General features: G+C 36.0%; 1 protein-coding gene across 3 annotated transcripts in view; it reads left to right on the top strand.

Moving 5' to 3' along the window:
- Nucleotides 1–8536, top strand: part of WEB1 (WEAK CHLOROPLAST MOVEMENT UNDER BLUE LIGHT-like protein (DUF827)) — a 187715-nt gene extending 179179 nt beyond the window's left edge. For all 3 annotated transcript variants that reach the window (XM_089386048.1, XM_089386050.1, XM_089386049.1), the window contains one exon: nucleotides 6564–8536. In XM_089386048.1, coding sequence (XP_089242174.1) covers nucleotides 6564–8504 — 1941 coding nt within the window. In that variant the 3' untranslated portion in view covers nucleotides 8505–8536. The remainder of the gene's footprint in view (nucleotides 1–6563) is intronic.
- Nucleotides 8537–12879: the final 4343 nt, after the last annotated feature.

Below are 12879 nucleotides of genomic sequence, written 5' to 3'. Positions count from 1 at the left end.
AGCTCAGAGATCTGCATATATGGAACATCATCCTCCCTTTGTAAGTGCAAAAGTAGAAGAATCTAGGATGGGAGCTGAAGAGAAAGCTATGTCTAGAGTGAAGGATCAGGATGCCCCTATTTCTTCTTACCAATTGATCTGAAGAATGCCAAAGGAAGAAAAATGTCTTTAAAGCAGTCATGGGCTTGGAATGAGTAGTAAGAGATATGGTGGTGGGTATGGTGAAAGAAAACACTAAGAGTAAGGAGGAAGATGGAAAGAAGATTTCTGTCCTGGCTTAGGTCCTTAAACTAAAACTCGTCAAGGACAATAAAATTTGGGATCTGATGCTTGAAAAAATGTAGTGAATTAAGGCTCTCATGCAACAATGCAATGAGATTGATCATAAGGGAGAGGAAATGACCTTGTGAGTGGAACAAGAGAAGATGCTATCAATGTTGCCATCAATTGAGACCATCACAATTGACTCGAGAATCATGATCAGTCCATCCTGGCAATGATTGGTGTCAGCTGCTGACTGACAAAGGAAAATGGGTAGTGAGCCCAACAGAGATGATGAATCAGAATATGGGATCACTACTCAAGTAATTTCTGTTTATGGAAAAATCTCTCTTTTTTTATCTCTTCCTGCAAGCAATTGATATTTGACATAATAACATGCATAGCAGCAGCAGGTATAGCACCTTCCCAAGGCCAGTTCAGCTACTGAACTGGCATGAACCAGGAGGTTCAGATGCCGAACTGGCCAGTTCAGTGTGAAACCTGTCAGCTGGATGGGTCAGACCCAGAAGCATCTTGGTTCTGATAGGCTGACCGGCTGCTGTATCTAAGCATAGCACTTGAGGTATAGCAGCAGTCAGTATAGCAATTGGCTTCTGTTATAACTTTGAATGTGTAACAAATTTTACCATATTTTGGTTAATTCTAATAACTGGGTGCTTTTCCTTATAAAAACATCATGAATTGCACGTGTCTCTATTTGATTTTTTCTGAATAGCACTTTAAAAAGTGATTTTTCATCAGATTGAAATATTGAATATTTTGGAGTGTTTTTTTCCATAGACGAATAGGTCAAACAGTATGCTGGGAAAAACAAAAAATGACTTGTTATTTTAGCATGTAGATTTTCACAGTTAGTGATATAGTGATGAGAACTTTTGGAATACTGTGTAAGATTATTGAGGGGTCTGACATTTCGGGTGAACACTTAACTCATCTTTAGGGACAGAAAGCTTCGAATGATGATACAAAGAGTGCTAGACCACATAAAAATAGAGAGAGGAAATGGCCGTTAGGAAAGGAAATGAGACTGAGACCAGTGAAGATTTAAAATATTAAAATGACAATTTAATAATAATTTTTAGTTTGGAAAGAAATGACCATTGAGAATGAGAATGTTAAGGTCATTATATATTATAAAGTAATAATTAAATAACAATAATAGAAACTAAGGGAGGGGAAAAGTGAGCTTAAGTTTAATTAGTTAAAAAAGATTGACTTAAAAAGAAAATTAATGAAATTAATTAAATCAGGATTATTAAATTGTTTAGAAGGATAAAATAATAAAATAAAATAATAAATTGAAATAAATAGGAAAAACGTCAGGGGGGAGGGGGGTGTTCATTGTTTAAATTAAATTATTGAGAAGAAAAATATAAATTATTAACATAATAGATTATAGTGTTAGGTTAAAGAGTTAGAAAAAGGCGACAAATCAAAATAAAACAAGATGAAATAAGTATTTGACGAATCATTATATAGAACAAAATAGCATTTAATTAAAGGAGAATTAAGAGAGAATAAAAGTAAATGAGAAAGATGAAAAAGGATGGGGGAGATTAGAGGATCTTAATACAAAATGTTGGGGGGTGTGTAAGGTTGAATAAAGCGTAATTGGTATTAAATCAGAAATTAAGGGATGTGAAATTAGAATAGGTTAGCAATAAACTATTAGATTAGAGTTTTATTGCAACAATTATAATTAGAGTTAGTTTTATTTAAAATTAGGTAAAAATATTATAAAATTAGAACCAATTTTTTTTATATTATATTTGATTAGAAATAGGGATAAGAATAGAGAAGGCGAGGAAGGATTTAGAGGTCAAAAAATGAATATGGGTTTCCAAGAATGACTTAATTGATATCCATCTTCCCAATTAAAGTTATAGGGTGCTTTTCGATTCCTAAAGCATCTCTAATGATACAGTTTGAGTGGAAGAGGTTAGAAGTCAAGATTCTGGTTTTATCAAAACAATTTAAATGCTTGGTATTATGGGAGCGCTCAGCAATGGCAGATTTGGTGATGTGGTTATGATAGGTGTCATAAAAATGTTGGCAACAATGGGGGACTTGGAGGAACCCATGGTTGTGACCTCAGTTTGCTCATAGAAAGGTGAGAAAGATGGTGGTCGGGCATGTTTTGATAAGGTTGAGGGTTTTGGAGTCAACAAGTTTGGAAATAATGTCGATGGCTTTCAAGACAAGGATCTTGGTGTAAAGGGAAATGACATTAAAGCTGACCATGATGCCATTTTCGTCAAGCTTAAGGTTCTTAATTGACTCAATGAAATCAAGGGAGACTTTAATGAAGGAGTGGTCAGAAAAGGGACGAAGCTTTTTGGCAAGGAAGCGGGAAAGGGCATGGGTGGGACCACCAATAGCGCTCATGATAGGTCTAAGGAGGGTATCCTTCTTGTGGATTTTAGGTTGACCATTGATTCAAGGGGTGATGGGGTTAAGGGGGATAAGAAGTTTTTCGATAGAAGGGTCCAGGGAGGATGATTTAATGGCATTAGTGACTTTAGTGGTAATAGATTTTAGGGGGTTCTTGGTTAAGGGTTTGTATGAGGAAGAGGAAAGGAGATCAAGCATCTTAAAATGGTAATCATAGGAAGTCATAATGACAAACGCATTGCCTTTATCAACTTTTAAAATGAGAATGTTGGGGTTGGAATTAAGTTAACAAAGGGCCATAAATTCATCTTTAGAAAGGTTAGGCTTGGGGAGCTTGGAGCTCTGGAGAATGCGGCCACATTCTAGTCGAAGCTCCTCTGTCACATGGGAGGGGTGGTGGTGGAAAATGGATTCAATGGAGCATATAATATCCTCATAGGCTATGTTGCGAGGAACAAGAGAATAGTTGAATCCTTTTTCCAAAAGGCTTAAAGAAGGACCATCAAGATCAATGGAAGAAAGGTTGACCACTTTGGCATTGAGGGGAAGAGGAGGAGGTGGGGGAATGGATGAATGGGGGTTGGGAGAGGAGAAAGATATGTGATTAGGATTGGAATGAGATGGACGGATGAATTTAAGGGCTAGAGGGTTGGGATAAGGAATGGGAAAAAGAGTTAGATTTGGAATTAAAATTAGAATTGAACATTGAATACGAAATAGAAAGGGCTGAGGTTTCAAGATGAGAAGTAATAGAATTAGAAGAGGGAGAATTGAGGATGGGGGTTAAAAGGGCTTCATTACTGGATGGAGAAGAATGATCAGGGGAAGGGTTAGCGATAGAGTTTGGCGAATGAACATTCACATTGAGGGAAGGAAAGTCACCAGAGGGGGAGGGGGAAACACACGGATTGAGGGGAAGGGACCAACCAATAAGAGGTTGGATGTCTACATTGTAGGTTGGAGGAGAGTTGACTGAGGAAAGGGAATTGGTCAATGTTTCAACAGTGGAAGAATTGATGCTTGTGGGGGACAAGTCAACGGAGGGGAAGGGGGCAGCGAGCACTCCAACGAGGGACCCATTGGTAAGAGTCTGGGGGCCATCGATAATGGTATGGGGGTCAATGTGGATGGTGAGGAAATGGGAGGGGTGTCGATTGAAGGAGGAGATATGGTTGACTCTTCCACTAACGAGGAGATTAAGCCAGGAGAATTAAGCACAAGAGTCTTAGTGTTACAGGCAGAAAAGAGGGTGAAAGACAGAGACGAGGGCGCAAAGGTATTATTACATGTATCCACATGAGAGCTAGAGGGGAGAACCGCAAAGATGATGCTATTACTGGTGCCCACGAGAGAGGAAGAGGGGAGGGTTGCAGGAAAATTTGGTTGAGAAAGAATGATAGAGGAGTGACAAGAGAGAAGAGAGGAATGAGGTGAGTGCCAACATTTTTATGGAACACTTTTGAAACCTTAACACTTGAAAGCTTCCAATTAAAGCCTAAATTCTGGAAATGGTTTTATCGATGATAGCTTCGTCATTTGGTCCCATGGTATGCTTGAACTCCAGGGATTCCGCACCCATCTTAATCACATCTCCCCCCACATCCTATTCACTATGGAACTTTAAGCTAACCAAGCCCTTCCCTTTCTTGACGTTCTTGTCTCTCACCTCCTTGATGGCTCTCTTACCCACCAAGTTTTTTGTAAGAAGGCTCATACCGATAGATAACTCCATGCCAATTCTCACCACCACCCTTCTAAAAAATCGATTGTTCTTAAAACCCCTGTTACTTGTGCCATTCGAATTTCATCCTCTCAATCTTTTTCCAACGAAAAATCTCATCTCACCAAAGCCCTTAAAGCCAATGGTTACTCTTCATCTTAGATTAAAAAGGCTTTCCATTTTTCTCTCCACCCTAAGCCTAAAAATCCTTCCAGCAATCTTCCCTTAGCCAAAATTTCCCTTCCCTACATTCAAGGATTTACCGATCATATTTCCAAAATCCTTTCAAAAAGGAACATTAAAACCTTGTTCAAACCCCAAACTACCCTTAGCCTGCTCTTTAGGTCAGAAAAAGACAAGAATGACCCTATGCTAGGTCCATATGTCTATGAGATCCCCTGTTCCTGTGGAATGTCTTACATAGGTCAAACTGGGAGGTCCTTCGAAGCCCACCTTAAGGAGCACATGGTTGACACCTACCATAACCGCATCATCAAATCTGCCATTGCTAAGCACTTCCACAATACCAAGCATTTAATTTGTTTTGATAAAACCTGAATCTTGTCCTCCGGCCCCTTCCACTCAAACCATATCATTAGAGAAGCTTTAGAAATCGAAAAACACTCCATTCCTGGAAACCCATGATCCATTTTCTGACCTCTAAGCCCCATACCCCTTGCCCCCCTTACCCATCACCAAACAACCCCCCCCTACCCCCAGTAATCCTCCTAGTTTCCTCTCCCTTCCTCACCTTCTCTAATCTTACCTAATTTTAATTAAAACTACCTCTAATTATAACTGTTGTTATAATACTCTAATCTAATAGTTTATTGCTAGCCTAGCCTATTCTAGTTTCACATCCCTTAAATTCTGGTTTAATACCTATTACCATCTATTCAACCCCCTCGCTCCCGCGTCTTTTTTTGATCTTTCTCGTTTACTTTTATTCTCTCTTGATTCTCCTCTAATTAAATGCTATTTTGTTCTATATAATAATTCGTCAATTCCTTATTTCATCTTGTTTTATTTTAATTTTTCTCCTTTTTCTAAACCTTTACCCTTCTTAACCTAAAACTGTAAATCTATTATGTTAATAATTTAATTTAAACAATGAACCCTGCTGGGAACTTATTCCACCTCTACTTTACCTGGTTGCATTTTTTTTGTATCTATGATAGCGTGACGTATGTTGATCCCATGACTCTGAGTCTGTTAACCTGATTAATTTCGTATCTGTTAGGCCGTAATTTTCTATTTTTATTTTTATATGTAGTGAGTAATTGCTAATGTTTATTTATACACTGTTGAAAGGTCCTAATTTTACCTATCTAGATGCTAAACGATTATAAATTCTCTCAGCTCTATCAAACTGCCTCACTTTGCTTCTGAGTTTTGGTAACTTTGTTTCTGAGATTTCACCAGTCAATAAAATTTAGCATGATTATGCAGATAAGTTTGTATGCAGCATCTTCTCTCAGAATGTTCTGTCTCATATCACAAGGATTTGCCAATGAATTTAGAGAAAACAACTTACCTTTTGCAAGTCTGAATTTAGTACAAATTTATGCTGATTGTACTTACCCAAATGTTAATCACTATATATTACGTGTGGAGATTAATCCCTTGCTTTTTCTTTAGAGGTAAATCTGCGAGAATCTATTATTAAATATCTATCAAGCTTTATCTCTGTTTGACTGTCTTAAAAATTGTTCCCATTTTCATCTGTCTTAATTTTACAAGCTTTGTTAGACTGTGTGCTACTTTCTTGCATCCTTGATTATGTTCCTGTAAATTGGAAAGCCTTTTTATCCATTTCTTGAGGGAAGTGGTAATTCATTTTATATTTTCTCAAGGAAAGGCATTTTGCTCACCTCATTCATTTATTCGAAGCTTTTAGACTGTTTACTACTTTCTTGCATCCGTGATTGTATGTCTTGTAAATTGGAAAACCTTTTTTATTTCCCATTTCTTGAGGGAGTGACAATTCATTTTATGTTTTCTCAAGGAAGGGTATTTTGTGCATTCATTAATTAATTATTGAAGGGTAGATTTCCAAATTTTTATATCTATTTGGTGGATGTATTTGTCCGTATGTACTCAGCTTACAGAGAATGGAACTCAGTATTGGGGTTTTCAATTTGGAAAACTAACATGGAATCTATTTCTATAGAAACGTCAGTTTGTTGAGGCTGAGCTTCAGAGGCTGCAAAAAGAGCTCCCTGAATTGAAACAACAACTTAGTGCAGCAGAAGATGCAAAGGCAGAAGTTCTGAAGGAGCTGGACAGCAAGAAGAAGCTCATAGATGATTTAATACTGAATTTGGAGAGAGCAGAGACTGCAGAACAGCAAGCAACACAAGACTCTGAACTTGCAAGGTTGAGAGTTGAGGAGATGGAGAAAGGTGTGACAGATGAAGTAAGTGTTGCTTGGAAGACACAACTGGAAGTTGCAAAAGGGAGGCATGCAGCAGCTGTTGCAGAATTGCAAGCTGTGAAGAATGAATTAGAAAACATGAAAGAAGAATACTTGCATTTGATGAAGGCCAGAGACATTGCGATAAAAAAAGCAGAGGAGGCCTTATATGCATCTGAAGAAACAGAGAAAATGGTTGATGAGCTCACCCTAGAGCTGATTGCAACAAAGGACTCTTTGGATATGGCTCATGCTACACACCAAGAGGCAGAGGAACATCGATTGGCTGCTTCAATGGCCAAAGAGCGAGAGGTTGAGGAGAGAGCTAAGGAAATGAAGATTGCAAAGGAGGAACTTGAGAGGCTGCAACAACACCTTTCTTTTGCCAAAAGCCTGAACTCAAAGCTTCAAACTGCAGAGTCTTTGTTGCAGAGCTTAAAAGTGGAACTTGCTTCTCATGAGGAAGGTGAATCAAAATTAGCAGCAGACTCGGTTGAAGCTGAAGAAAGCCTTGCAAAAGCAATGGATGACTTAGAACAAGCCAAAATAGCAGAGGGAAAAGCAGTTGCAACTCTGGATCCAGTTGAAGCAGAACTGGAGGAGGTGAAGGCAAGTCTAAAAAAAGCCACAGAAGATGTATCTCAATTGACAATTTCTGTTGAATCTCTAAGAGAAGCATTGGAAAGAGAGAAGGCAGCATTGGCAACAATGCGACAAAGGGAAGGGATGGCATCTGTAACTGTTGCAGCTTTGGAAGCTGAATTGAAGAAAGCAAATGAAGAACTGGAATCAGTGCAAGCTGGAGAAAGGCAGGCCAAGGAAACCATGGCAGAGCTTCCAAAGGCTTTACAACATGCTGCTGCTGAGGCAGAGGAAGCCAAGATTGCAGCTGAAGCAGCTAGAGAGAATATGCGCAAATGTAGGGAGGAAACAGAACAAGCTAAGGCTGCTGTGAGCACTGCTGAGAGTAGGTTGCAAGCAGCTATAAAGGAGACAGAAGCTGCTCGGGCTTCAGAAACAATAGCTCTTAAAGCAATCAAAGCTTTAAATGAAAGTGAGTCAGCAGGAGGATCTTCTGAGTTAAAGAATCCATCCGGAGTGACACTTACTTTAGAAGAGTACTATGCCTTAAGCAAAAAGGCACATGAAGCTGAGGAACTTGCTAACAGCCGAGTGGCAGCTGCTATGGCCCAAGTAGATGCTGCAAAGGAAAATCAAGGGAAGGTTATGAAGAACTTGGAGGATGCAAACAAAGAAATAAATGCAAGGAAGGATGCATTGCAGGATGCCTTAAAAAAGGCAAGTGAAGCCAAGGCAGGAAAATTGGCTGTTGAGGATGAGCTTAGAAAATGGAGAGCAGAACACGAGCAGCGCAGGAAAACTGGTGATGCAGTTGCTGGGGTGAAAAACTCTGTTGGACAGCGGAGTCCAGTCAATGATGGAAAAGATTTCACAGCTTTGAATAAAAATGATCAGATTAACACTAAAGAAGAGGGTGGCACTCAAAAGGTCAGCTTGGGTTCACCAAGTCAGATGGAAAGCATAAAGAGTTTGCCAGCAGAAAAGCTTGAAAACACAGAATCTCAAGATAGTCAATTTGCTACAAAGAGGAAGAAGAAATCTCTTTTTCCTCGTATTGTCATGTTTTTGATGAGGAAAAAAAACCAGTTATTAAAGCAGTCTGATATTGCAAAGTGAAATATGGTAACCTGAAACCTCAAAAATAACTTGTAAGTATGCATGTTTAAAGTGATATTTTTCCTTCCATAGAGCGTTTATATTTTTGCTTTTGTATTGTGAATAAAAGGTGAAGTATTTATTGGTTTTGCTTGTAATACATTGAGATTGTAACGTCTTGTAGTTGAGCCTCTGACACATTTGTAACTTGAGGTAACAACATAGGGAAGCCTTTTGTTTAGTTTCAGTTTCGAAACTTGTAAACTATCCTGTACACTATCATTGGTTCCAATAAGTATGCAAATTGTTTGTGGAATTTTTATGGAAGAGATTGTGGCTTTGAAAGAAAGTTGTTTTCTATTTTTCCTCAATTTTTTGGATAGTTGAGTTAAAAGCTTACTTTCATGCATAATTACGATATTCATTTTTGACTCATCGCTGAGGCAAGTGACTTGGCATGCTGCAGTAAACAAAAAACAAAAAAGTTCAACTGCAGGAGATATTGCTCATGAGTATGGTGAGTATGGACTGGGGATTCTTGGCATCTCAGCCAATACTCCCCAATACCTGCATGTATGGTGAGTATTGACTGGCCAATACTCAATCAATGCTACTTGGCTGAGTATTGAGCTAGTACTTATCACAAGGCCATACATACAAGTATGCGTGAGTCATACTCATCAGTATGGTGACTATGATTTCATTTTCAAAATCCTATTGAAGATGCAGTTGATGCAATTTTTGTACTGTCAAATTTTGCAATTTTTGCCTTGGGTGTTAGGAGACATTTTTTTACTGTAATACTGTTTTGTCGTTCACATATGTTATTGGTACACGATAAAAACACTTGATTGGAAGCTTTCACAACATTGAATTTGCATACACTTTATTTGAATTCGTAGTGCTCAATTGTATGTAAACCAGCCTAGATCTATCCTAACTCCGGATCTATCAAGCGTCAAGAGGGATCAAATCTCTGTTCACTTTAAAAGAGATTTATATCTCAAGACATTTGATCCCTCTGGGTGCATGGTAGATGCGGAGTTAAGATGGATTTAGACTCGTTTAATTATTATTATTATTATTATTTTTGACGAAGTCAAAATGTTAAACATGACATTATATTACATCATCTTTATCATACTGCCTCTTGGTGCAATAAAATAAATAAATATAAACTATCATTTTCAATACTAGAAAGCAATTTATAATTATATGATTATGAAAATTCAAAATAGTTATATTTAAATTATTTGATTTTTCTCAAAACTGAATAGAGTTAAAAGTTAAAATAAAATGTCAATCTAATTTAATGTTAGGTCTATTTTGTTAATTTATTTAAAGAACAAATTAAACATTACATATATTATTATAAAATATATATTAATCATTAATTTTAAATTTATCAATATTAATTTTACATCTACAATGTCAAATCTAATAATATTAATTTTAATATTTTATCTCATAAAATCTAGTAAATTCAAAGTAATACTAAAATATTAATTTAAAATGATGTTATATCTATTCATTAACACTTTATATAAAATGCTAAATATTAAATATTGGTATTGTAAAAATACATTAACTTTAAATATATCAATGTAAATTTGTATCCGTTAGCACTTTAAATAACAAGTTAAATGTTAAATATTATTATACTAAATAACATATTAAATAAAGTATATTAGCTTTAAATTTGATCAATATTAGCTTTTAATCATTAAATTTACTGTTTTATCTAACAAATTAAATGTTCAATATTATCATACTAAATAACATATTAAATAAAGTGTATTAGCTTTAAATTTGATCAATATTAGCTTTTCATCATTAACTTTACTGTTTTATCTATCACAATGCACCGTAGGTTTAGGGTGAAAATGAAATGTCAATATAATCTGATGCTATTTCTGTTTATTAACACTTTAAATGACACACTAAACAGTATTGTTATAAAAATATATAATTTTATATATCAATTTTAACAACCTTGGATCTATCAATGTTAACTTAGATTTAGGGTGAAAATGAAATGTCAATATAATCTGATGCTATTTCTGTTCATTAACACTTTAAATGACATACTAAACATTATTGTTAAAAAAATATATAATTTTATATATCAATTTTAACAACCTTGGATCTATCAATGTTAACTTTGAATCTGATGCTATTGCTGTTTATTAACACATTAAATGACATACTAAACATTATTGTTATAAAAATATATAATTTTATATATCAAGTTTAACAACCTTGGATCTATCAATGTTAACTTTGAATATATAATCTGTGAGTAAGATCAAACATGAACATAAACAAGATTGGATAATAATCCATTCCAATAAAACATAATCTCATTTTAAACTTATCTTTGGATCAAGATTAAGGTAAATTACTTTCAAGAAGAGGTATATATATATATATATATATATATATATCATAAACACACGATAAAAGAGCTCCCGAAATATCATTGAGCATCAGGTTTCCCACAACTTTTATCCCAATGAGTGTTTACCATAGTTAAGAGGAGTATATATATAGTAGAATGCAAAATAATAATAATAATAATAATAAATTAACTACTTAATTAACGTAAACATGTGATAAAAGAGATCCAGAAATACCATTGAGGGTTCCCACAACTTTAATCCAACTAGTGTTTACTAATTCCAATGTTAGTAAAGGTATTTTAGCTTAAATGGAAAGCACATTGCAAAGAATGAAGGAAAAAAATAGGTTTGAACTTCAAAATAATTTTGATACTAGTGAACTAAAAAAGTCTAGGATCTATGCTATGTTCTCTAAACACCATTCTGATTTCATGTTAGCTTGAAGATGCCAGTAGGATCAATCAAAACAACTCAAAATAAAATAAAGCTCCATGAATATATAAAATAAACAAATCAAAATATTTTTGCTAACTCGAGCCTTTCACTATTCAATAAATATGGTACAATATGGATCTACGTTAGTGTATTTAGACACTACATTGATCCAACGTATTTTCACGTAGATAAAATACATGGATGGACAAAGGGTGTTGCAATCACTGCTTTTACTTGACAAGAATTTTTTTCCCAACTCCGGTAACCAAACACAAGGTGTTATTGTTGTATTGGCCACGATGATTATGAACATGCTAAGTAATCATTTACCTAAGTTATCATTAACCACCATGGCCCAAAGGACAATAACACATTCGTTTCCTCTTTAGACTATGGATCAACATGTAGTGTTTGAAAATGTATGGTAAGACCGAATCAAAATAGAATACTAACCATCTTTTGAAGTGGTATATAAAGTGCTCATCTTGATCAGGGTTTTAGCAAGATAAGCTCATTTTCACATCATTTTGAAAATACCCACATAGACAAAGAGTAATTTTCAATTAACCCAAGTTTTCCCTGTTGAAGAATCTAGGGCAAGTGGGATTAATGTGATTTTTCTAGACTTGATAACAATTTGTGAAGTGCTTTTGCAATTTATCTTAGCTTGACCTTCTTCTTCTTATTAGTGTGTGTGTTTGCTTCATCAAACTGCTACCAAAACAAAGAGATAAGAACAAAAGGAGTTGGCATTCTTCCAGGGCCAAAACCTCTCCCTCTTGGAGAGGAAAACCTACACGTAATTCTTCTTATAGAGATTCCAATTGACGAACACCAAGACCATGACCTTTGACCTGCTTAGCCACTCCAAGACCAAGACACCAATCCTCCTCTTTGTCACTGCTAAGATCGTCATCATTGTTGCACCACTGAGGCCATCACTACTGCACTACCAAAATCTTCATTACTGTTACAACACCATTTCTGCACCTTCACCAGGGTCTTCTTGAACAAGTTCTCCATATATATATTTATGAAGGAGATCTGCATCTAGATCCTCCGAGATCATGGTTGTGTTATTATAGATATACCTTCACCAAGATCATAACCTGCACTCTCACTGAGATCATCACCTTGTCTTCACTTGGATCTTCATTGGGACCTTGACCTTGATTCCATGGTTTCCATTGTGTCTAGTTATGTCAAGAGTATATCACTGTTGAATCATAATTAATTCGAGACGGTGATTCGAGACATGTATACTAAGACAGAAGTATGCCGAGAGTACATCATTGAGGGATCTTCAAATATATCATGGCTGTGTTTTCTCCTTTTGGAGTACCCATTCGAAACACACAAAGTTGTTGATTTGTACCCATCCGAAATACAGCACTGTGTGCTCATCCGAAATGGTGTACCCTTGCACTCCATACGAAACTTTAGAGACCTCTGAGATCATGAATTGTGCTTGCCCGATTTTTGTGTTACTGAAAGTTCAGAGCAATCCTACACCTCTGTAATCCGCACTTCTGTAATCTGCACTTCTGTAAAACCGCAGTTCT

Source organism: Pinus tabuliformis, chromosome Q (genome assembly GCF_031772625.1).
Source record: "Pinus tabuliformis cultivar Carrire ecotype Pingquan chromosome Q, CPIR1, whole genome shotgun sequence".
Taxonomy (NCBI): domain Eukaryota; kingdom Viridiplantae; phylum Streptophyta; class Pinopsida; order Pinales; family Pinaceae; genus Pinus; species Pinus tabuliformis.
Note: the sequence above shows the minus strand (reverse complement) of the source record. Positions and strands in the feature narration are given on the sequence as shown.